We start from the raw sequence: 26,909 nt of genomic DNA on the forward strand, positions 1-26,909 counted from the left end.
CCTGGAGCCCCAGGCAATAGGTTTTGACCTAACCCAGCAATGACCCGCCACACACCAACCACTGAGTCATTCTGTACAATCCGGTTTTGGAAGGTATGCTATCATTTAAAGCTAAGAGCTGCTACCATCCTTACTTTGTGTTGTGTAACGGTGCAAAATGCAAGAAGCTACCTGCACAGGGCGTCTCAATGGGGACCCTGAGGGGAGGGGAGTGGGGCAGTGGACGGTGGATGGACTGAGCCCGGGTTCAGGTAAATCTGAGAGTGGAGGGAGTGTACCCGGGGAGGGACACGGCAGCACGCAGCACAGACCGGGCGTCTTCTACTTGGCCATGTATGTTGGGCCTCTCTGCACTCATATTCTAAAACGCAATCTCCCCGGACAATCATTATTCATCTTTTCAAAGAAGGGGACAACCAGTGGTCCCCAGGTCATTGCAAACTCAGCATTTCAGGACCTAACAGAGACCATACTAACTAAACAAGCCAAGCGTTTTATCCACAAAGTTATACTAGAGTAACGATTTCAATGATGGATGGGGGTGGGAGGGGTAATCAGTGGATGTCACAGAAACCTCTGGGGTGCAGCCCCGGTCTTGCACCCCTAGGGTCAAGGTTGGACCCACCCACAGATGGTGGTCCAAGTTAATGGCGCCACTTGGTGGATATATTTACAGAGACCACCACAGATGGTGAGCCTGGAGCTCTAAACGGCAGCCCCGGGTACAGTTCTGGACGTGAATGTACTCAAGGAGGCGTGAGAAGAGGCATTTTGAAGTCAGGATCAGCACCACTGTCTCAGTTCCTCCCTTGGAGAATTCTGAACGTGGGTTCCATTAAAACAAAAATCCAGCCACGAAACAGAGTCTTACTACTGCTTCTTGGAGACTTCAACCCCGCATTACACCTCTCAGATGAGAATCAGAGCTTTCCCTGTACCTACCATCCCAAGAGCCCACAATATCAAGGTGAAAACCCTCCCCTCTGATTGTCTGAGCATGGAATACACACAAAACCATTAGCCACACAAAGGGCCTTTCAAACGTGAGCCAACACGGAACCACGCAAAACAGGGAAGACTCCTGTTTGTAAATGCTGATCACCACTCAGAGGGAGTTTTCAGGGTTCATATCCTAGGCCACAGAAATGGGCTCCGTAAAAGGAACCTTCCCAGATGCATTTTCTGTATTTGCCACAGATAAGCTTACATTTAAACAAGCGAAGCGTTTCTTACCTCTCCACCAAGCGGTCCCTCTGCAAATCGGCTCTCTGTTCTCCAAGTCGCTCCGAGAACTGGCAGGAAGAACCAGACCTCATTGTGGGGACAGCGGGCTGCCCTCTTCACGTAAGGAGAGTAGAAACTTCAGCATCGAGCCTTCGGGATGTAGGTGCAGAAGTGTCAGGCGCAATTATCTAAACAGAGAGGGCTTTGTGCAGAACGTCGATGTCCCGCAAATAGGAAAAGGGCATCTGTGACCGAGAATCAATAGCACACACATTCGTGGAATTTGTTCCCCATAATAAAGACCGCTTCTCTGTTGACACACATGGTTTCTGCTTTGAAGAATGATCGATGGGGTACATTTGAGACTGCAGAGTGCATTTATCCCAGCCATGGGATAAATTATTATTTTTTTCCGTCGTGGTCTGAGCTTGTGCCGTTGGACACCTTGATCACTGAGGCAAGGGAGATAAAGCTATTTACAAAGTCGCAGCAGCACGCAAGCTAGGACAGCACAGGGGTTGCGACCTGGGGCCTCTGCTTGGAGTTTTCACGTGATGTTGGTTGCAAGTCAGTGCCTCGATGACCCGGAGGAAGGGAGATTCTTCATCAGCTGGGGCTAGAATTCTGAGGCCCTTATCCCGCCAGGCCACACCAAGTTTCCCCTGGCCAAGAGTCAGCACAATGGGAAAGACACAGGATCCTTAGTGAGAATCTGAACCTCTCCTCCGCCATTTTGCAATATGGTGACCTTGGACTTGATGGGACAGTGGCCAAGAACTTCTGGGAAATTCTCTGGGTTCCAGGGCCTGGTGATCGCCTGTCCTGGCAAAACGAACTGTCCACATGGTCCAGCACCACCAGCCTGGACCCCAGAGTCTGGGGCCAGCGTCCCATGCTGTCATGAAATGATACTTCACCAATGAGTCTTCATCCAGTAGGTGGCGCACTCAGTAGAGGGCAATTAGATCTTGCTTAAAGGATTTTTTTTAGGAAAACCCCATAGCTATGGGTTTTCAAGAACATTCCAGCAAGGGATAAAACCCTATCCATCTTCTTTATTTTTCACACCAATTCCGTAGAGTGCACTGTGGCCCTCAGTACATCATGAGATGCTAGGGGCCCTTTGTCATTTCAGTGATTCCCCTGATGGAGCCCAAGACAGTCTTCACGCCGAATTCCATCTTCAGCTGGCAAGGCAACACAAAGTTTTTTCTAAAAGGAAAGGGAAAAGGACCAGAATCAACAATGGGAACATGTATCTGTTCTTCTCTGTTATTAAAATTATTGGAATAAAGAAAGGAACCTTAAGTTCAACTTCAGTTTTCCTTTGCTGTTAATAAATTTGTATCATTATCCAGATTGAGTTCACCGGTACGGACTGAGAAAACAGCAACAATTCACTCAATTTAGGTCAAATGCTGGTAATGATGTGTAAGCAAAGGCAAATTATGTAACAAAAGGACAAAGGACAGCAATTGTCCCAGATTAAAAATGACAACAAAGTAGACATAACTAAACCAAAGGGGGAAAAAAACCACCTTCAAGAATCAATCCTGGACCATCTTAGCCAAGGGATATTTTTACAGACCAGGATGGTAAGTCATGGCAGTACTATGAATCCACCAAGAGCAAAACAGTAAGACTTCTGGTTCTGGTCCAGCAGGAAGTGTGCTCTGTATCCCACAGTCTTGGTTTCCTGTCTCTTGAGAAAACGGCTTGCATTCCATCCACTCCCAAGTCCGTGCCCCAACCTCATGACCTCTGCACTCTAGGTGTCCAGCCTTGCACCTCCATTCAACTGCTAAACAGGACTGCTTGCTAAAGATTTGGATCAGCTCAAAGCAGACACTGCCATGACCCCACGTGAAGGGACAGGCAGAGCATAAGTATCCGAAGACAAGACACAAAGACTCAAGACTCATGGCTGAGAGTTGCTTCTAGCTTAATATTAAGTTATTTAATATTGAGTGTTGTAAAAGGTTAGAATGTTACCACATATATAATATAATCTAATAATTTATGTTATATAACACAATACTGTGTGATCTTCCAAAGTATGCCTTCCTGCAGCTACATCAGCAAGCATTTGACCACACAAATCAATATACTGTGAGCAAAACATTTCAAAATAAATACAGCGCAGGATTTTGGGAAAGTGCCTTGTTCTGTTTTCTCTGGTTCTTCAGTCACAGTCAGTCACTGCCCTCCCCAGCCCTGATCTCGGTAACACTGACTAAAACAAACCCTCCATGATTCAGCCTTTCCTTGACACACTGATGAAGGGAACAGGGTGAAATTGCTAATTACAGAGTTCTAGATCGTGAGGAAGTTTGTTCCCCCAAATCCCCTTGTAGATAGAAATTTAAAAATGATTGCCACTGTTTAGCTGTTACCGCTTTGGAAATAAAGACATTGTAATGGGTGTCACTCTACAGGCACAAAAGGCATGTTTAAGGAATGGAATATGAGGGTGGAAACAGACATTCACGACAAATAAGGTCCCTGAACACATCACGGGCGAGATATTCTTTGCTGTAAAAACATCGTTTGTGTAGCTGCGATCCTGCATGCAGTGCCTGCATATGAATGCTTAAAATGTGTTTCTTAATGCACGCACTCTCAGAACTATTTCATTCAGAGATGAAACACAGCGTCTGATCTGCTCGATCACCCTTCTCAGAGACAGATTTGGGCGTTTCCAGGTGAGTGATACCCGTGAGTCGTAAGTTCAGGGATGGAAACTGATGCTGGGTCCAGCCTGCTGAAAACCAGGAGTGACTGACGGTCCGGGACCAGGTAAAACTTGGCCCCCGAGCTGGTCCTCACCCATGGTTTCAGGCTGAAAGACACATCTTCAACTTTGGTATCACTGCTCTAACTCTTGACTTATTTTTACCTTGTTTATTATTTTTCAGTATACATTTAAAGTTTCCTAGCAAAGTCTTTTCACTAATTTTTTTTCCTATTCATTACTAATTCTTTATACTTTGGGGACTTTTGTGAAAGACATTTTCTAACGGGGTACGATCTAATCATTGCCAGCCTATAGACAAGTAATAGTGAAAATTTACATTGTATCCAGCAACGCCAGTAAAACCATATTGATTCTAAAAATGTATCTAAATATTCTTTGATGTTTGAGGTTTTTCAAGGTAGGCAATGAATAAGTTCTGAAGGATAACAGCTCTTTTCTTTCTAATCTTCATACGTCTCATTTTATTTTTTCTCTTATATCATTGAGCTAGCCCTTAATACCACCATCACAAAGTTGGACTGAGGTGGTAATAGAAAGCATTCTTTTTCCTGATCTTAAACAGAAATAATTTGACCTTTTCTCCATTAAATATGATGTTTCTACTCTTTTCTTGATAGATTTTTTTTATCAGTGTAATTTCTAAGGATTTTTCCTTTTTAATAAGTCAGGAATAGATACTCACATTATCAAATGATTTTTCTTAATCTATTAGCATGATCGTATAGGTTTTTTCCCTGGTAATTAATGGATTGATCTTCCCAATGTTAATCCAGGTTTGTATTTCTAGGATAAACTCAATTTTTTTCATGATTATTTTTCTTTATACATTGCTAGATTGATTTGTTAATATGCTGTTGAAGAGGTTTGTTCCTATATTTAATAGGATTTACTCTCCTTGGGTAATTTAGCTATTGCAGTTAGCTCATCTCATAAAATGACTGAAGTTTCCTATTTTTCTGTTCTCTGGGAGAGTTGTATTGGTTTGAAATGGTTTCTTGATTGTTTGTTAAAATTAACATACAAGACTACCTGGGCATAGGCCTCTCTTTGTGGAAAGACTGTTTTTAAACTACTGACTCAGTTTTTAGAGTTTATCTGTTCCTTCTTGAGGCCATTAAATTTTTCCAGGATTTTGAACTTCTAAGTGTTCAGATTTATTGCTGTAAAGCTGAAAATGCTATCACTTTATATTCTTCTTAATCTCCGCAGCATCTATAAAAAGATAGTTCTGTCTTCAAAAGACAGTTTATATTTGCCACCCCCGACCTTCTTCTCATTCATTCCCTTCCCTTCCCTACCCCCAACTTCTATTCGGTCTTGCCAGAAGTTTCCCGTCTTCCCAACTGATTCATTTTCATTAGGGCAAGTGTATTGCTCTTCCGTTAACTCCTTGTACTATATGCTCAACTGACCGATTTCCATTCTATTTTTCTTCTAATATGAGCATTGAAGGCTTCAAATTTTCCTCTCAATACTGCTTTAGAGTAACCCCCCCCCTTTTTAAAGTATATAGTGTTATGATTGTTTATCTACAATTTGTTTCCACTATGATTTCTTTTTTGACCAGGACTTTTTTTTTTTTTTAATCTGTGCTGTAACATTTCTGTATGCAGGTTTTGAATTTACCTCTTTGCTCTTTTTTTAATTTATTTATTGAGTTATAGTCAGTTTACAATGTTGTGTCAATTTCTGGTGCCCAGCACAATTCTTTAGTCATACATGAATATACATATATTCATTTTCATATTCTTTTTCACCATGAGCTACTACAAGATATTGAATATATTTCCCTGTGCTATACAGTATAAACTTGCTTATCTATTTTATATATACCTGTCAGTATCTGCAAATCTCGAACTCCCAGTTTATCCTTTCCCACCCACCTCCCCATTGGTAACCACAAGTCTGTATCTATGTCTGTGAGTCTGTTTCTGTTTTATATTTAAGTTCATTTGTCTTTTTTTTTTAGATTCCATGTATGAGCGATCTCATATGGTATTTTTCTTTCTCTTTCTGGCTTACTTCACTTAGAATGACATTCTCCAGTAACAGCCATGTTGCTGCAAATGGCATTATGTTGTCGGTTTTTATGGCTGAATAGTATTCCATTGTATAAATATACCACTTCTTTATCCAGTCATCTGCTGATGGACATTTAGGCTGCTTCCATGTCTTGGCTACTGTAAATAGTCCTGCTATGAACACTGTGGTGCAGTTGTCTTTCTGAAGTAGGGTTCCTTGTGGATATATGCCCAGGAGTGGGACTGCTCGGTCATAGGCTAAGTCTATTTTTAGTTACCTCTTTGGTCTTGATTTCTAACTTACTACCTTACAAGGAGAGAATGTGACTTATATGCTACCAGCCTGATGAGATTTGTCCATGGTCCACTTTATGAAGTAAGTGCTCGACTTTCCTAATTATCCATATTTTATTGAGAGAAGTATTTCTTCTCTGCAGCCTGCAACGTCCATATGCTAACACGAAATGCGTTATTCCTTTTCATTATACTTTCTCTTTTTGAAAAGTCCACTACTTAGTGAAGTTACTGAGTTGCTGAGCAATGTTCAAAAATGCATCCAAGTATGTTGATAGAGGGCTCAGTATATGATTACGATGGCTGAATGCTAGACATTAAGAGTACAGAGTGAAAGGGACTAACACAGGGCTTGTCCCCACGGAATTGACTTAGGGTCTAGAAGGGGAAAGAGAGAAGTGCTCACACAGTTACCTAGTTACCGTTGTGTTAACTGTCAGAAAGGGAAGGTCCAGGGTGCGAGGATGAAGGTTCTGAGATCAGGTACCATGGCTACAGCATGTGAGCCATCACTAGCTGGTCTCAGAAGTGTGGACACAGAAACACAGAGAAGTCACCCAGGAATATGACTCATCAGGAAAGGTTCAGGTACAGGTGTATCCCTCCAGCCTGTCCTGTGTTTCATCTTCACTCCCCTCCCTGTCTCCACCAGTTCCTCACGACTGACCCTCTTTCCATTTCCCTCCACCCATCCATTCATTTATTTTTTTGGTTCCTAACCACCAGAGTCGCCTTTCTCAGAACGTATTATGTATTGGGTGTTCAGGACAAAACTCCACAACTCTGTAGATGTGACCTGTTTAGGACAGTCTCTAATGTCACTCACACTCCAACAACTGATTTTTTTTCAAACTGAAAGTTACGTGGTTTCTCAAATTTTGTTCTTAACTGAGAATGTGCACATACAAGTATGAAAGAATATATTTTTTAAAAGTTTCTTTTGTATAGCAGAGGGAACGATGTTTGATATCTTGTAATAGCCTTTAATGGAAAAAAAATTTTATATATATATATATATATATGTATATATATGCCTGACTGGGACATTGTGCTGTGCACCAGAAATTGACACATTGTAACTGACTATATTTCAATAAAAAAATAAAAGAATATATATATATTATATATATATATATGTGTGTGACTGGGACATTGTGCTGTGCACCAGAAATTGACACATTGTAACTGACTATATTTCAATAAAAAAATAAAAGAATATATATATATATATATATATATATATATATATATATATATATATATATATATGTATATGTGTGACTGGGACATTGTGCTGTGCACCAGAAATTGACACATTGTAGCTGACTATTTCAATAAAAAAAATTAAAGAATATTTTTAAGAAGCTACCATACTTTATATTATACTAATGAATGCAATCACCCAAAATGAGGTCCAAAGTCAGGTTACTTCCATGTCCATCACATTCAACACCAACACTCACTTACAGTGTAGTTCTGTGAGGTGTGAGGTTATGTGAGGTTTTGTGTGTGTTTCCATTTGTTAGTTTTGGGTTAGACTGATTACATGAAGACTCATATTGCCCTGATAGTCAATTAAAATGTCTGGGTATTTTTATTTTTAGTCTTCATCAGGCCTATCCCCGCAAGGTGGTACTTGAGTGGCTGGTGCTTTTGAACCACAAGTAGTACTTGGCTGCCAAGTACTCTCTGAGGCCGGCAAGTCTCTTTGAGAGCTTGTTTCTTCTTCTCTCTTTTTCATTCCTAGTTTCTCTTGGTCTCAACTGTGTCGTTCAACATGTTAGCTAATGATTCCTTTACTCTACAACCCTGATCCGCAGGTCACCCTTTTTCTCATTCAAGTACCGTTGACTGAAATGGTCAACAGGCGGGGCAGAGAGCAACCATGAGAAACACCCCTCAAGGTGAACACCCATCCCTTAATCATCGGGTTCAATAATGTTAAGTTGACCTTGAGAGTAACATCCCTCATTCCTCAAGGCTAAAACGGAAAAGATTATCCAGGTTCTGCACAAATGTGGAGCCTGCCCTTCAAGTCAACTCCATTTCTCGTGCTTGTCAGTCCAGGAAAGTGAGTCTGGTCTGGCAAGACCTGTCCACAGTGAGCCCACCCTGACTCACCATGGCTTCCACTTTCTTAGTTAAATGCCCATCAACTATCTTTTAAAATACTCCATTTGCAAATGACCCTTGGGGATGACATTAAGCCCATGTTCTCCCAGAGCTAAGTGGCTTTCCTGTTGATCTCGTGTGTCCTCTTCTTAGCTCTCCCCACTCGACCTCTTCATGGCACTTCACATTGTCAACTGCCTCCTCTTTCTTGCTGACACATTTGTGCAATTCATCCTCTTCTTGGTCTTTGAAAACTCAGAACATGTGTTCACTTTCAGTTCTCTGTTGTCTTATAAATGATTTCTCAATGTTGCTGGTGATGATTAGTCCAGAGGATGTGTGTATAAGCTCTTTCATGAATTTGGGAACCAGCCTGTTCAAGCTAGAAAATCTCTCTTCCACAGCAAAGGTTCCCTTTATAACCTCCTCATGGTCTTAGGATTTTTATGTTCTTCTAAATGTTAATTTCACAATTAGCTGTCTATAGGTTATTCTCAAAGACAGAGTAGAGGAAGCAAAATGAAAGTCCAAGAGATATTCTATCTTGCTGCGGAAGAACTAGTCAATGGTGCTTAACATGATTTAGCTGATACTGCACCTAGAATTTAAAATACCTTCTGTGGATTCCTTTAAAACTAAAAATAGAGTTACCATATGATCCGACAATTCCACTCCTGGGCATATATCTGGAAAAGATGAAAACTCTAGTTCAAAAAGACACCTGCACCCCAATGTTCATAGCAGCACTATTTACAATAGCCAAGACATGGAAACAGCCTAAATGTCCATTGACAGATGACTGGATAAATAAGATATTATTTTTATATATGTGTATATATATATGAATTATATATTATACATAAAGGGATTATATATATATATATTTATATATATATATATATATATATTACTCAGCCATAAAAAGAATGAAATACCATTTTAAGCAACATAGATGGACCCAGAAATTATCATACTGAATGAAGTTAAGTCAGAGAATGACAAATATCATATGATATTACCAATATGTGGAATTGGAAAAAAAAAGGCACAAGTGAACTTATTTACAAAACAGAAACAGACTCACGAACATAAAAAACAAACTTATGTTTACCAAAGGGGAGAGGTGGCAGGGAAGGATAAATTAGGAGTTTGGGATTTGCAGATACTAACTACTATACATAAAATAGATAAACAACAAGGCCCTTTTTAGCACAGGGAACTATAGTCAATATCTTATAATAACATATAATGATAAAGAATGTGAAAGAGAACATATATACATATATATATATGTATATATATAACTAAATCAATATGCTATACACCAGAAACTAACACAACTTCGTAAATCAACTATACTTCAATTAAAAAATTTTTTTAAACGAAATAAAACACTTCCTGTGGATCACCTTGATACTGTGAAAGACCAGGGTTATTGGTAACTACTGTCATCTTATGATCAATTTGGCTAGCCAAAGGTGCTATATATGACAAGCACTCTAAAGAACATATAAAACTACAGCAGTGGACAAATACATTTACCCTCCAAGCACAAGTGATCAAAGCCATCCCATTCTGGAGTTTTCTGCTAATTTAGGCACATCTCAGAGATATTGCAACTTTTTTTTCCAGACCCCTGCAATGAAGTGAATACTGCGTTTCTCAGTGCATATAAAAGTTATGTTTACACCATACTGCAGTCTATTAAATGCGCAAAAGCATTATGCCTAAAGAAACAATGTGCATACCTTAATTAAAACGTACTTTATTGCTAAAAATTGCAGTCATCTGAGTCTTCAGCAAATGATGGAGAGTTTGAAATATCGCAAGAATTACCAAATGTGACAGAAAGATATGAAATGAGCAAATGTTGTTGGAAAAATGGCCTGACAGACTTGCTCAAAAGTGGGTTGCCACAGCCTTCAATTTGTAATGACCACAGTAAAGTGCAGTAACATGAGAATTGCCTTAATTCCTTGCTTCCTGATACATTTTCCCTCCTCCGGAGGGGGAATTTTAATTTCTTTCTGTTGTGTTTTGCCTCTTCTGTCGATGAGAGCAGCAATTATACCTACCTTGGACACTCTGTGTCAGTGTTTGTGTCTCCTGGCGTTTTTTCCCATCAGCATTTTGCACTATAATATGCCCTTGCTCACAGTTAGCAGGGCTCTCCCTGCTTCAAAATTTCAGCTTTTTTTTTCTTTTTGGGAGGGTGAAAACGATCACCCTTTCTACTCATCAAGATCAGCACTGCAGAGCCGCAGCCATCGGTCAGTTCTCCTCTGTCGTGGCATGTCCGTGGCCTGCCCCTCACAGAGGGGCTGTGTCTCAGTGCTGCCTTGACTGGTCCTCGTTTCCCTGCGTCTTTTCTGTGCCCTGCCCTTTCGTCCCCACTCTGCCTTTCCAAGCAAGGGTTTTGCCTTTGAGGCTTTAGCTCCTACTCTGAATAATGTTATCAGAGGTGTTCCCTTTCCCTCAGCATCTCCCCTTTCCACTGCCCGAGTTTTACTTCCAGGGGCAGCCTTTCTTCACATTTCGTGGTTCACTTCATCAAAGATGGAATTTAATTTTAATGTTCCCTCCACTTAGTTGTCTTCCATTGCTTTGCTCAAGAAAGGAGAGAGAGTGTTACTAAGCTTATCAACAGAAAACTTGTTATTTTCGTTTGTTCTTCAAACTGTGAAGTGTAAGGCAATTATAACATGCTCATTGTCTCCATCGTAATCGCCAGACAAGTTCGTACGGATTTCTTACATGTTTTTAATAGTTTACGGTGTGGTCCATATCCTCTCCTCAAGTGCCAACTCCAGGAGTATTGATTCATCTTGCACGTGTCAGTTGAGCTGAGTCGAATCAGCCCACTTAGAGAAATGGTCTTGTGATCTGCTCAGATTTCATACAAGAACACTGTTGTCCTTGGGGTGAAAGGGGCAATATGAATTTGGTCACATTGATTTTGGATACAAGACTGGCAGTGTTCGGATGACTGACATAATTCTGTGTGGCTGCTTCTCCCCTCTGATTTCAAAATGAGCTGCTATCAAATGTCCTTCAGAATGACTGTCTGAACACGGACAAGTGCACGTGACATCGTGATGGGTGCGTTTTTGCCAGTTTCTAGGAAGGACTTTGGACTTTCTTTGTTTCACGTTTCATGGAACCATCTCTTTAAGGTCCTGTTGCATATCTTCAAAAACCCAGAGATACCTGGGTTTCCAGACAGCCATGAACAGACTCAGCCTTGGTTATAGCTTGCTTCCTATTTTTGGCACTCTTTTGCATCTTCCCACAGATAAGGAATAACAGGGAATTCTGGAACGGGAAGTAACCTGAGAATCTGCCTCCTCCATTTACCTTACAGATGGAGGAGCTGAGGCTAAGATGCTAAGAGACCCACGTAGGTTGTCACAGCTGGTGAGTGCTGGAGCTGATACACGCTCAACAACCTGCTGGCAGCTATCCAAACTTCAGTTTTACCCCCAAGTGAAAGTGAAATGCAATGTATGTCATTAACATAAATACGACAGTTAGGTAAATTCAGGGCACGCTGAAGACTTCATGTTTCTGAGTGATGAATCCTTTTTTTTTCTTTCATATAGATGTCCTTTCTTTATGTTTAACACAGTTTCAAATTCCTCTCCTCCCAGGGTATGATATACTAATAATAGAATACTTTTACTTTGCCACTCACTTTTTTTTCTATTTAATATAATTTAATATAAATGAATTTTTAAAAACTGTATCTAATAAATGGTGAAAATAATGCTCTGAGGCAGGTTATTTAAGCAGTGGGTTTTGGCAGTCACAAGCAAGACAGTGACCTATACGGGAGGCAAGAAAAAATTCTTTTTTAAAAAATTTTATTGAAGTATAGTCAGTTACAGTGTGTCAATTTGTGGTGCACAGCATAATGTCCCAGTCATGCATATATATACGCATATATTCATTTTCATTAAATGTTATGACAAGATATTGAATATAGTTCCCTGTGCTATACAGAAGAAATTTGTTTTTTATCTATTTTTATATATAGTGGTTAAAATTTTCAAATCTCAAACTGCCAAATTTATCCCTTTTTAACCCCTTTCCCTGCTAACTATAAGATTGTTTATTATGTCTGCAAGTCTGTTTCTTTAGTAGATGAGTACATTAGTGTACTTTTTTCTTTTTTCTTTCTTTCTGAGAAAAAAAATTCTTAAAGACAGACTAAAATTCAAGTGTAAGTGATTTGGGTTGGAGTGGCCAAATAGATAAATAGTAGCAAAAATGCAACTCCATCTGGGGGAGTCAGAGAGAAAAACGTTTTCCCTGAGCACACTGGCAAGCTGTGTACTGAAGGAGCATGATGTCAAAAGGGTGAGGGAGGGACTCATGAGGCTGTGGGCATACCACAAAGCCAAGCCCGATGTCTCTGACAGGAAAGTGGAGGAGGAAAAAGCCAAGCACGGGAAGCAGCAGCATGCTCGAATGTGAGTAACACAAGTGACAGAAGCAACCATCCAGGCCACCTTTATAAGCACAAAGAGGCAACAGACCTTGTCAAGAAGGCTTTCCACTAAGAGTCTCCCCAAACCAAGACCTAGTAACAATCAAAGGGGATCTCTGGCCTTAATGTTATTTGCACTTGGTGCTCGGTGCCCTGGCACAGCTGCATGGCCCACGTGAGCTTTCTGACGATCTGCCCGTCTGGGAGGGACACCGGATGTTCCAACTTCACGTCTTCTGGACCACAGGCTCTCCCAGCAGTTCCCACCCTTGTGGCACTGCCATATCAACAAGGTGAGCTCTCCCTCAGCCCCCTGCACGCCCCATCTCCTCAGCTGCCAAACAACATTTCTGAGAGCAAAGATGACTAAACAAATCCTTTCTCATACTTCTCCTGCAGACTTGGATGTGGTATTTATTAAGTGGAAGTGGTAAGTTATTGATCATGTGCTTGTGTACCACAGCCAACAGTTTTCAAAGAAGCCTAAGATACAGGTGTAATAGGTGGGATCCTCCCCTTTTACAGATGAGGGGCATGGGACGAGATTAACTACTTTGCCTTGGTGATATACGTGATGAAGTGCATTACCAGATTTTCAGTGTTTAAACTCTCCATCCTTCTATCTATCAATCTATCTATCTATCTATCTATCTATCTATCTATCTATCTATCTTCCCATCCATCCAACCACCCATCCATCTATCTATTTTATGTATCTATCTATCCATCTATGTATCCATCCATCCATCCATCTTATCTATCTATCTATTTTTCCATCCACCCAACCACCCATCCATCTACCCATTTTATCTATCTATCCATCTATGTATGTATGTATCTATCTATCTATCTAATCTATCCATCCATCCATCCATCCATCAATCCATCTATCTACCTTTCCATCCACCCATCCACACATCTATCTATCTATCTATCCATCTATCTATCTATCTATCTTTCATATTTATTTATACTTTTGAAGTCTCTGTTGAAGCATAAGTCACTATCGTTTATCCACCATGGAGGAATTATGCTGTAGGGAGTTGGTTGTGTTGGTGTAAATCGTTTCTTAGTCTTTCTCTCTCCACCCTCATCACTGAGCTTGGTTAAAGCCTTTGCATATCTAGCTTCAATGATGGCCGTGACCTCCTAACTCATTTTGCTGCCTTAATCTCGGCCCTGTGCAGTCTACTTGGGCAGAGGTCCATGCAGGATCCTCCTGGAACTCCTGACCTTTCCTGTCCGGCCCATCTCTACGTTGTTCACCAAAGCACAGATCCCCGGGAAGCTTTCATCAACCTGTATCAGCTTCCTCTTGCTGCTGTAACAAATTCCCACAAAAGCTGGCTTAAAACAACACACTGGGACATGGCTTCACCCTCATCACAGAATATTATCATTGCTGCATTATCTTTCTCCCTCTCCTGACTGGGAACTCCTAGAAGATAGGGTGGACTGGCAAATCTGTAGAAGAATGAATGAATGAATGAATACATGAATGTGCTGACTCTTGCATTTTTCCCCACTGGTTAATATTAGGTGCCCTTAACTTTGCAGGATGTGAAGAAGTAACCAGAATTGTCTATTTTTCAAGCATTTTTTTGGCTTGCATCCCCACAGAGATAAAGTCGCCACAATGAAGATTTATAGGTTCGTTCCTCTACAGTGCTTCACGACTTTTCTAAGCTACTTCAGTTAGAATATCTGGAAGTTGGTCTCTGGGGAGCTGAGTGAGGCAGTTCATCACCGGGGAAATCTGGACTGGTTTGCCAGGGAGCACACTGGCTTACCTCTGCTGTCCTGCTAATTATCAGTCACGCCCCCTTTCACTCTCTGTTTGTCCTGATTTTGAGGATACGTGAGTCAGTCTACAAATACCAGTATTTTCAACATCAAAGACATCAATTTGCTTGCGGGGATAAAAGGACCGGGGTAGGGAGAAAAAAATCGATGGGTTATCTGCACCATCCCTAACTTCACACATGTTACCTCCTTCAAGCTTTGAACAATCACCGTGATTCCTGGAAAAGGTAGGAACGAGAAGAAAATTATTGCCAGTTTTATTTTAAGCAGTGGCAGGTGTTCGAGGGAGACTCCAATATCTGTTTTTCCACTTGCACATTTTGTGCTGAAGCCCTGCGCTTCTTTCTGAGACTCTCACTGAGTAGAGACCTCCGTGAAGGGAAGTCAGTGTCAGTGACACATGGCTGCCGAGCACTGTGACTTCCCGGGAAGTATACACACTGTTAGCCTTGGACAGGGCCCAGCGGGACAGACAGCACAGGTGCAGGAGGACCGCAGTGAAAGGAAAATCAACTGCATCCCTGAAAGGAGAGCCAAGAGGGGAAGAAAGCCAGTCTCAGAACTTACACAGAGAGCGTCTGCCAGGCATCCAATTAGCAGTAAATATCTCATCTTGAAACCGGGACTAGACAGCACAATGTCACAGAGAATAAAGGAGACAGAATGGAAAGAATGTATTCAAAGATAAACTCAGGTACGGCAGGTTGGTGCAGACTTTCCTGGATTGATCTGAAAATTAATCAGTGCAGCTTAAAATATCAGGAAACAGCTGGGGAAAAATATAGGAGATTTGGGATAATCTATTTGAAGAAGTGGGCCGATGTTCTTAAAAAATAATGACACTGGGGAAAAAAGCAAGACTAAAAGACATTGTTCAATGATTCTAAAATCACTTATTCAGACACCAAAAAAAAAAGGAACAATAAATATTTACTGCGAGCCAGACAGAATTACTGAGGCTGCCTGTGCCATTCGAACAATTAATAGACAAAGAAATATAAACAAAGACTGAGAGGAAACTGTTCATCCATCCCCAACATTTTTCTTACATTTCACAAGTGCATGAACATATACAGCTTCCTGCAATGTAAGGGTCATAAATCAAGGCTTGCCTTTGCTTCCTTTAATAAACCATTCATCTATGATCCGGTCCCCTGACAGAGCCATCACTCCACGTTAAACAGAAAACCTAATAATATTTTGAAAATGGAGATTTTATATTCCGATGACACCCAGATCTTCTGCGACGTGTGTGGAAAATGGAATCATTGCTAGAAACGTTATTTAAAGATTAGGGTATTAGAGAAGCATTAAGAGGTCAAGAAAGTTCTTTCTTCAGAAAGGAGTTTATCTCGACTCATTCAAACAGCTTCATGCCACTTTGAGGTCCTTCCACAAAATTTAAACGGCTAAATGAGAGACCGTGTGTGGCCCAACGCTGGAAGAATGCAAAAATCTCATTAAGCACTGGAGATAATTCCAGTATCTTCCCCGAAGTTATTGCAGAAAGCAGAAAGGGAAAGAGCTGTCGAATGGTTCAATCTGTGTGCTTATGGCGTGCGTCCCTGCACCACATACAAAGTGGACACTTGTCCCCACGGAGCTGACGGTCTTGCCAGGGCCAGCAGGGGACGGTCAGGGTGACCCGCCCCGACCGGCACTCACTAATGGCACACGGACTTCTGTGTCAAGTGCTATGATCGAAGCCCACAGTTGGACTGACGGCCATTCAGAGAAAGCAGTGTTCAGTTCAGCTGTTTGCAGAAAAGGACTATTTCGTGGAGATGGCCACGTCTGAACCAGACCTTTAGAAGTTGGTAGGATTGTACAAGAAAGCACATTGGAAGAAGAAAGGTCAGGATGAGCAGAGCCACAGAAGTGAGGCAGAAGGGGAAGTGTTTTTTTTTTTTTTTAATTCTCCTTCTTTCTAAATTGGGCTAAAATACACCTGTCATAAAACTTATTCTCGTCACCATTTTCAAGAGTACAGTTCAGAGGTATTAAAAGTGGTCACACTGTGTGCAGCTATGACTGCCATCCATCTCCAGAATATTTGTCACCTCGCAAAACCGAAACTCTATACCCTTTAAACAGTAACCCGCCATCTCCGCTCTCCAACCTCCGGGACCCACCATTCTACTTTCTGTCCCCGTGAATTTCATGACACCAAAGACCCCGTATTAGTGGAATCATATACTATTTTTGGTGGGGGGGGGGAGCCTGGATCATTTCACTTAGCAGAATGTCCTCAAGGTCTGTCCATGTTGTAGTGTGTGTCAGAACTTTCTTCCTTTTCAATAATATTCTAGGTATATATCCCATTTTGCTTATGTATTCATCCGTTGATGGGCACTTGGATTGTTTCCACCTTTTGGTTACTGTAAATAACTCTGCTATGCACATGAGTGTGCAAATATCTCTGGGAGAGTCTGCTTTCATTTCTTTTGGAAAATACTCAAGTGGAATTGCTGGATCATACGGTAATTCTATTTTAATTTTTTCAGGAACTGCCAAATTGTTTTCCACAGCAGCTGCACCCTAACATGTTCCCGCCAACAGTGCACAAGGGGTCCACTTCCTCCACAACCCTGGCAACAATTATTATTATTTTTTAATAAGAGGTTTCCTAATGGGTGTGACATGTCACTGTGGCTTTGATTGACATTTCCCTGAAGATTAGAGGCGTGAAGCACCTTTTCTCAGGCCCGCTGGCCATCTCTATATTTTCTTTGGCAACATGCCAACTCAAGTCCTCTGCTCATTTTTTAATCGGGGTATTTGGTTTTTTGGTTGTTGAGTAGTGGGGGTATCTTCAAGTACCAGTGATGGTTCAGTAAGGCTGGGTCATGAGTCCATGGGGAGCTGTGTCACGCATTAAACCTGGGGACGTGAGTCTGACTCAGACCGTGAGTGGCATGGGTTCAGAGGCCCTGTCCAAGACCAAGAGTGGGTTTCATCAGAAGCCACCAAGCGTCTGAGGGCAACAGCGTGTCCTGACTGTTCTCAGACTTGGGAATTCAGTCTAATGACAGCGAGGAGGCTGGACAGGAGGGAGTCAGACACAGGGAAAGGCTGAAATGGAAGCAGTGCCGTAAATTGGGGAAAAGGAATTCTAATGTGCCACGCTCACCCTCTAAGAGCCCGCCAGAAGAAAGGTGGAGAGTGGTATAATGGCCAAGACCGAGGACTCCAGACCCGAGGCTCAAATCGCAGCTCTGTCACAAGGCAGCAAGCCTCAGTTTCCCTGCAGTATGCCCGAGGGTTCCATGATGTCATGCCTGGGGTACACAGCCGTGCAGACACACACCCCCTCAGCTGTGGCCTCACCAGCAACAGCTCGGGGTCGACACCCAAGGCCGTGAAGGTAAAGGTCTGTTGGGCAAACCCCCTTGCGTTACTGAGTTGCCTTCACAGCGACGAGGCATCTCAGAAGACAACTTTGCTACCCGCCCCACCCCGTTCACTTCAACAAGAGCACAGCAAGTGTGCTTAGCTCCTGCCGGTCCCCGTTGTCCCTCGCAGGCAGGTCATTTGGCAGAGAAACAGGCGCGGAGGCCCACAACCCGACGCCAGCCGTGGGATCACCTCTGCAGACAGACTTGAGGATCAGCTCTTTAATCTCCACGCTGGATCCAGCCAAGGTCTTCATGGAGCTGCCTAATGTAAAAGGACTGAACGGATTCTTATCATTAATGGATGATCAGCTTAGTCTTTGAAAATGCAAGAGAAGATGTCCGAATGCCAAAATCTGATAGAGACACCGGGACACACGATGAAATTTTAAATTATGATAACTCAAACAATAAGAAAGCAGTCTCCTTCTAATAGAATGCCACAGTTGTAAAATCACCCGTAAACAGCAAAGGGAGTATTTCGTATCTTATTGGACGTTGTCTTAAAGTTGGCGCAGCTTTTATTTAGTGCAGTTAACATTTACATGATTTTAGAAAGGCTCAGAAACCCTCAGGAACAGGCTGTCCTCTAGGCCCATGCCAGGTGGCTATGCTGAGACCATGTTCTTTCACTACACCCCAGACCACTGGTAGTAAAAGCAATTTTTTCATCTCTGCTTTTTCACCGGAAGTGAAAAAACAAAAACAACAAAAACAAAAACAAAAACAAAAACAAAAACAAAAACTTACCTAAATGTATGTATTTGTGCCGTTGTTTCTTGCAAATTCTGTGCCCAAAGTAACGAAAAGGGACACAAACGTGATTAAAAGTGTTCTTTCTTCACCATAACCCATGTTTTAAAATGAAATGAAATAAATCCATGCCTTAAAATGAGAATAAAAAACAAATGAATCTTGACTGAGGACAAGTCCTGCGTTCCAAGGTTACTGCCCACATAATCTGACGTTGGGGGTCACAGAACACGGAAAGTAACACTTGGGGCAGTGGGCATAAACAATTTAGAAGAAGTTAAATGATTTGAACTTTTGTTCAGGAGTGTGCGATGGTAGCGTAACACCAGTCACGTCGAGAGAAAAACATCACGATTTAACAGTAACATTTTTTAATGTGTGGTTCCGCAGAGTTGTTGAGATGCAGAAGCAGAAGTAAGAGTCGGGCGGAGGGTACAGCTCAAACAGCAGAGCACGTGCGTAGCACGCACAACGTCCTGGGCCCAATCCCCATTCATCTCCTCTAAGAACAAATACGTCAACCTACCTCCCCCACCAAAAGAAAAACCAGTCGAAAGAAACAGGAGTCCATAAAAACAGGGAAACAGATTTTTTAATAAAATCACACGTGGACTAGTGAAGAAAAAAAAAAAAGAATCTCTATCACATGAAAAATCACTTCAGAAAAAATGCAAAGCCAGGGAAAAGGAACTTGGACTGTTCACCCAAAATCAGAAACAGGCAGAAATGCAAATGTTCGCATCATGTCAATGTTGGGCACGGGGTGTCCCTGACGCTGGCACTGGGAGAACTTCCGTGAGTGGAGGGGGACTTGGAATATTCTTCCTGCGGTTCCAAAGGATACAGGGTCATGATCGTCAGTGGTGAACGACACGTGGTAATTCTGACAATGTGGGGAAGGCGAGGAGGGGGTGCAATTCAGGGTGGGTAGATACTTGCGGGGAGGGGTGAAGACTTTTTTTATTCTGTCTGTATAAAAGCAAAACAAACAGAGTTTGAAGAAAACAGGGGCCTCACCTACGACCTAAAGGAATAAATTATGGTGTTTTTTTAACTGTACGGGATGGACCATTAATTCTGTGGCCGTGCAGACAGACCAGAAAAACGGTACGGAACAGACTCAGAAAAATGTCAGTTAGGAGGGCACGCGAGTCTACAATGAAGAACCAACGTGAGCGGATCATTAAGAAAAATTAACCTTGTTGCTAGGAATCTGTTTCAGAGACTGGAAAGACTGACTGAGGACGTGCAAGGAGAGGTTTGCAGCCATTGCGTCCGGTACGTGGGGACATCCAACAGCCGACTGTGTCCTGACACGATTGTTGCCCCTGTCTTGCATTCGTTCCTTCCTCTCTGTCTCCTTCCTTCCTCTGTCTCTCTCCCCACCTCTTCCTCCTTGTCTTTCATTCCCTCTCTCTCCCTGTCTCTCCTCCGCTCCCTTCTGCCCTCCCTCCCCGTTTCCCCCACCTCTCTCCTCTGCCTCTCTCTACCTGCATCCTGCCCTCCCTCCCTCCCTCTTTCTTCCTATCACAAGTGAAAGCACATCTTTGCAGACATCCTCTCCTCCAGGAATGACTGCGTTTACTCATCAGCACCATTATCCTCGCTCACACCATCTCTGGCAGGAAGACGTGGGGACGCCTTGGGGAGGAGGAGGCAGGTGGCGAGGCGGGCGCGGGCAGGCGGCAGCCGTTCACCTGTCCTGCAGCACCTGCTCCCTGCGCACCCCTCCCGGGATGCTGTCTGGGGCGGCATGTTCTCGCTGACCCTGCCCAGAGTGATTGTTTCGATCCTTCAAGGGCTCCAAAGTAAATACGTGAGTTTTGAAGAACCCAAGTCGGGACATCTTCCATGGGAGTGATAGCCAGAGAAAGGACGAGGCTGCTGTGGTGTGATTCCTAAGACTCTGAGATTCGCAGGAAGGTCAGCACAAAGTCTAGCATGTAGGGACACAGGGGTTTTCATGCAGGTAATTTGTGTCTTGAACGTGAATACTGCAACATGAAGCAGAGTCTACCAGCCGGGGTGCAGGACTGAGAGAAAGAGAGAGAGAGAAAGAGAGAGAGAGAGAGAGTGTGTGTGTGTGTGAGAGATTTATGCGTGCAGACATACGCATCAACGCATTTATTTATTTCACAAAGTTGTCTAATCTAACAGTCTAAATTGAGCGATCCTCTTCCATTTCTGATGCTACCTCTCATTCGTCTCTGTCCCTCTGGGCAAAACCACTTAAACCTTTCATCTCGGTTTCCTTTGTGGGAAAATGGGGATAACAGACACCCCTTAGCCATTTCAGAGTAATGTTTTGATGCCAGCCGTTATGTGATTATAGGAGAAAAAAGCTCTGGGCTTCTGGCAGTTACCTGCTCCATAAATATTATTAGCAAGCTCCGGAGATTTTATCTTTTGCAACTGACAAGAATTTCTCTTCTAAAACCTGCTATCTTTAGCCCCTGGACACGTGTTCCTGATAGCTCTCTCAGCCCAGAGAGCCGCTTTGCTCTACAAGAACAGCAAAGGTTCTCCGCTCAGAGCTGGACTGAGCGTCAGAGGAAAGGCGTTCTGCTTCGCGGCGTCGTGGGGAGACAAGCTATCGGTTCCAGCAAGATCAGGGTGGTAAGAGGGGAGAGGAGGAAGTAAGGAGTCGCTCCTGTGCAGCTGGCTGTTCCCCTGGGCAGCGGGGGGGGGGGGGGCGGCGACAAGAGAAAGTGTGCAATGTCCAGGGAGCACTGTGGACTTACGTACTGAAAGGACAAAGGAGAGCAGTGTGGGCCTGCACGTGCCAGGGGACCCCTGGTGATGCCACCGCCCTGCACTTGAGATGATTCCACACAAGGAGCCCAGCGCCTACCTCTCCTTAAATATAATGACCTTTTCTACAACTAACAAATGCTGGAGAGGCTGTGGAGAAAAGGGGACCCTCCTACACTGCTGGTGGGAATGTAACTTGGTGCAGCCACTGTGGAGAACAGTATGGAGGTTCCTCAACGAACTGAAACTGAACAGCAATTCCACTCCTGGGAATATTTCGGGGGAAAAAAAATGAAAACACTGATTTGAAAAGACACATGCACACCCAAGTTCATACCAGCAGTACCGACAGTAACCAAAATATGGAAGCAACCTAAATGCCCAGGAGCAGAAGACTGGTTTAAGAAGATAAGGTATAGATATACATAATGGAATATTATTCAGCCACAGAAAAGAATGAAACATTGCCATTTGCAGGAATGTCAATGGACCTACAGAATATTGGGCTCAATGAAATAGGTCAGGCAGAGAAAGACAAACACTGTAGGATATCACTTATAGGTGGAATCTAAAAATAACACAAATGAATGTGTATATAAGACAGAACCAGACTCACAGACATAGAAAACAAAGTACTGGTTACCAAAGGGAAGGGGAGGGGGGACAAATTAGGGTTGTGGGATCAACAGATACAAACTACTACGTATAAAATAGATAAACAACAAGTTTGTACTGTACAGCACAGGGAACTATATCGAATATCTTGTAATTACCTATAGTGAACAGTTTGATAAGGAATATATCTGTATACCTGAATCACTATGCTGTACACCTGAAACCAACAGAACATTGTAGATCAATTCAATAAAAGAATGTAATGACCTGTATCGAACTGTAAGGCATCTTCTTCCGCTAGCTGCATTCTTGGAGAAAGGTCATTTGTGAAGATGTGTTTGCGTGCGTGTGAGACAGACAGACAGACAGACAGACCGAGGGAGGGACAGATTTCCTTGCTCTGTGAGTCGCATTCACTCTTGGTATTTCTCTTCGTTTGTGTAAATGAGGACTGGGTTACCAAGAGGACATAGAATTAAGTGATTAATACCGTTAAGTGCGCCAAGATTAAAAATAAAAGTAGAATTCACGAGGCTTGTGCTTGATTAGTTTTCAGCATGTGTCTGGGAACAGGGAAGTAAAAAATGCCCGTGAATTCTCTCGATGGATGGTAACAGGTGCTTCCCCTGCTCCAACAGAACCGCCCCGGCACAGCACGTAGGTCACACCGCCGTCCTGAAGAATGACGGCCGAGGTTTTGGCTGATTCTCCAAACTTTAGGATGGACTGATTTTTTAAAAAATTTCTACTCCGGGAATGTGGGATCCAGTCAGTCCAACAGAAATGTCAAGGGAATGAAACCAGAGGGAAATAATTAAGACAGCAAGCAGGTGCGGGGTTCCTCTGCTGCATCTTAGAGCAGAGGTGGTGATTTGGGAATACTGATTTAGGGGAATTTTTTTCCGTGGGAATAATTTCCATCTGCTCAGCTTTGCGGTGTGTCTCCAACAAGCTAAGCCGATTAGAACAGAGTGCTGGCTGTGGTCTCTTCCAGGATAGTTAAGCTCTAATCCATGCCCACAACTGGCCATTCCATCAATGTCTGGTCACGACGTGAACCAGGAGTGTGTAAAATTGGAGAGTGGGAGGAACCTATTCCAGCCCACCGGAGTGGCAGGTTCCCGTGTCGTACTTGGCGATGATGGTCTTTGGTGGGGAGCAGACTCAGAGAACCTTAAAATTTAGAAGGAGTTTTCAGCTAATCAAACACTGTCTCTCAACTAGTAATTTCTGCCCAACCCCCCAGACTGGCAGCTCCTGGTTCAATTTAAGGATTATTTTTTCGGTAGCTCTGATGTACCCAGAAGTCGTGTTAGGTGGTTGAAATACAAGGATGAGTGAAACATAATTAATCTCTGTCCTTAAAAGGCTGACGACCCAGTGTGGAAGACAGCTAAAACACAGATGTCTTATCTAGAACATTCTAGAAACAGGACAGAGCACAAAGGAGAGACATTTAAGGCGACTTCGAGTCATTTACTCCACCCTGGAGTGTCCAGAGGACACAGTACATTCAGGGATGGGAAGCAAGATTTAACAGATTGTGACATCCCACTGAAAATTAGCATCAATTTTCAAAATCTGGTTTTTTTTGTAATATTTAATCAAAATCTGCCTTCGTATAATTTTTCCCCACTCCTCCCTTGCCTATCCCCTGCAGTGACTGAGTATATGTTGAATTCACTCCTTTCCTTCCTAGCACGAAGCAGGCAGAAATTAAACAAGACATTCCAACTCCTTGATTGGAATCAGCATTATGCTCTGCAGTCACAAATCTCAAAGGAAACAAGATTATATTGTATAGCACAAGGAAATATATGCAAGATCTTACGGTAAATGAATATATACATGTTCACGTATAACTGAAAAATTGTGCTCTACGCTGGAATTTGGCACAACATTGTAAAATGATTATAAATCAATAAAAAATGTTTAAAAAAATACATATGGGAAAAAAAAAAAAACCAAAAACGTCCCTCCCTTGAAGACGCTCGTGCAGCTCCCAAGCCCACCATCAGTGAGCACTCCTGCCCGTAAGCCTTAAGCCAGATACCTTTGGTGGGTTGGGACCGGAAAAGGGACTCAGTCTCAGAGAAGACAGGCAAGTGGCCAACCCGTCCATGAAAAGAGGTTCAGCCACGCTCATCAGAAAGGAAACACAAATCAAAAGCACCACGAGGCACGGCTTCACACCTGCCAGGACGGCCATCACTGAATACACAAGAAGTAACAAGTGTTGACGAGGACGTAGAGAAAAGGAACCCCTTGTGCACTATGGGTGGGCACGTCAACTGGTGCAGCCAGTGTGGGAAATAGTACGGAGGCTCCTCAAAATATTAAAACTCGAACTGCCAGATGGTCAGCAATGCCACTTCTGGGTATTTATCTGAACACGGTCTCAAAGAGATGTCCACACTCCACGTTCCGTGCGACACTAATCACAAAGCCGAGAAAAAACCTAAGCGTTCACCTATGGATTAATTTCCACCTTGGAGACACACTCCACCACACACACACACAGAGAAATATTATTCAGCCATAAGAAAGAAGGAAGTAAGTGAAGTAAGTCAGATAAAGAAATACAGATACTGCAGGACCTCACGCGTATGTGCAATCAAAAAAAAAAAATCCAAACTTGCAAAAACAGGGAGTAGAATGGTGGTTATCACGGCAGGGAGGAGGGTGGAGGAAATGGGGAGGGGTTGGTCAAAGCGTACAAGCTTCCAGTTGTAAGATGAGTGAGTTCCGGGGTGTAAGGTACAGCCTGGTGACCGCAGTCAGCAATGCTGCGTTATACACTTGAAAGCTGCAGAGACAGCAGATCTCAGACCTGCTCTTACCACGAAAAAGAAATGGTAGGTACGTGACACCGTGGAGGTGTCGGCTAACCCCATGGTGGTGATCATGTCACAACATGTAACTGTATCAAATCATAGCACTGTACACCTGAAACTCACACTGTATTATCTATCAGTTATGCCTCAATAAGGCTGGGGAAAAAATAGATTGAGCCACACAAGTTACAGGTCCTCCTCTTCTCTCATCCCCCCATTTCAATCGTCAGATCGACGTGGACTGGATTCCAACGTGAGACCTTTCCTGAATCCACACTCCATACACGATTACAGAGAATGGTTCTCATAGCCTCATCCATGTGCTCCTCCCACACTTGGCTGCTAACTGAAATGCTCCTGGCGCAAGGTTCCCACAACTGGGGATGAGGGGGGTGACGCAGGATCCTTCCTGTATCCCAGGGACACTGGAGGTGAGCAACTTATCAGGTGATGGTGGCAGTGATGTCAGCACTGTGGCCGTGGGCTGAGTATCCTTTCTGCTGGGTGTGTGGGCAGATGGAGGGGCCCTGCAGAAACGTTGGAAGTGACTACCATGCATCTGAGGGCTGGCTATTTGCTTGGCCAAACCCTGGCCCTTGGAACTCCAACCGCATGGGAGTCCAGGATCTCATATCTACGTTCAAAATATATCCGATGGAATCCAGGACGTCCCACCGCCTACAGCAGTGCTGAAGTGGTCCCATCCACCAACCACCGCCAGTCACCTCTGGCCTTGAGTTCTGCCAAGACCCCCCGAATTGACAACCTAGCTTCTGCACTGACTCCACGTGTCCTCTTGAACACAAGCCACATGGCTTTGGTCCCCTGCCCCAGACCCTCCATATCAGCCCCCACTTCACTCAGTCCACGTCGACACTACCAGACGTTTTCATTCTGTTATTTTGGAAGCATTATTATTTTCTGAGGACCCAGGAGAGCATTCCCCCTGCAGTTTAAACTAACAGAACACACCACGTACTCAAGGTCTGTTTGAAGAGCTCTGTTCACTCCATTTCAGGAAGGGCCAGGGAACAATTAGTCACCAAAGGGTCTTGCTTTGAAGGCTGTCAAGAGCACAAAAGGATTGTCTCCCACAAAGCAGAGCAGAGGACCCCCGAGACGTATTGCCAGAGCTCCCTTCTCAGGCCGGCGTATCCCCCGCAGAGGGGAACAACACGGCTGAGCAGACTGCAGGCCCTCAGTTCCACGTCCGAGCTGCAATCCTACGTGGAGTTTGCCCTCCGTTAAAACAGCCTTTGCTGGGAGAACGGCAGGCAGTGAGAATAGATTTCAATTCACCCGCTGTGCAGCGGCACAAAAAGCAAGTCTTTATTTGGCCTTGGCGGCTAAGATTTCTCAGAGTTCTTCCTAAAATTGGATGTTGTAAATGATCTATTTTATACACGCCCACCTGCACACACACCGTGGCCCAGTTAACTCTCGGGGTGCAAACCCACCCTGCTCCCCCCTCCCCCACTGCCACAGAAAAGTAACAGGAATCAAGGTGGGGTATTCATGTTACCTTTAGGCCATCCGTTTAAATGTATATAACTATACATAAGAAAAATCGTATGTAATTCTACTTTTGCCGGTGACCTCAAATGTCTCCCATGATGAGTACAGTTTTGATGTATTAGGCTAAACATCTTTCAGGCAATTACACGTCAAAGATAATTTTGAGAAAGTGGAGCGACGCCTTTTGGATGCTGTAGTGCTTTGCAGACAAACCACGTGCTGCAGAATGACTCACGAAAGCGAAGGTTCAGCTTTTACCCTGTGACCAGGTGATGTGCAATCATTTGTGCGTGGGTGCTGTGGTTTGATGAACCATGGACCATAACAAGCCTGTGGTCCTCTTCTACCTTGAGA

General features: G+C 43.2%; 1 protein-coding gene across 1 annotated transcript in view; it reads right to left on the bottom strand.

Annotated features, from left to right (window-relative positions):
• Positions 1-2,108: 2,108 nt before the first annotated feature.
• The window catches only part of PUDP (pseudouridine 5'-phosphatase), a 114,769-nt gene continuing 89,968 nt past the window's right edge, over positions 2,109-26,909 (bottom strand). The window contains exon 4 of the mRNA XM_072956026.1: positions 2,109-2,436. Within this exon, the coding sequence (XP_072812127.1) occupies positions 2,356-2,436 (81 nt within the window). The 3' untranslated portion in view covers positions 2,109-2,355. The remainder of the gene's footprint in view (positions 2,437-26,909) is intronic.

Source organism: Vicugna pacos, chromosome X, assembly GCF_048564905.1.
Source record: "Vicugna pacos chromosome X, VicPac4, whole genome shotgun sequence".
In the NCBI taxonomy this organism is placed as follows: domain Eukaryota; kingdom Metazoa; phylum Chordata; class Mammalia; order Artiodactyla; family Camelidae; genus Vicugna; species Vicugna pacos.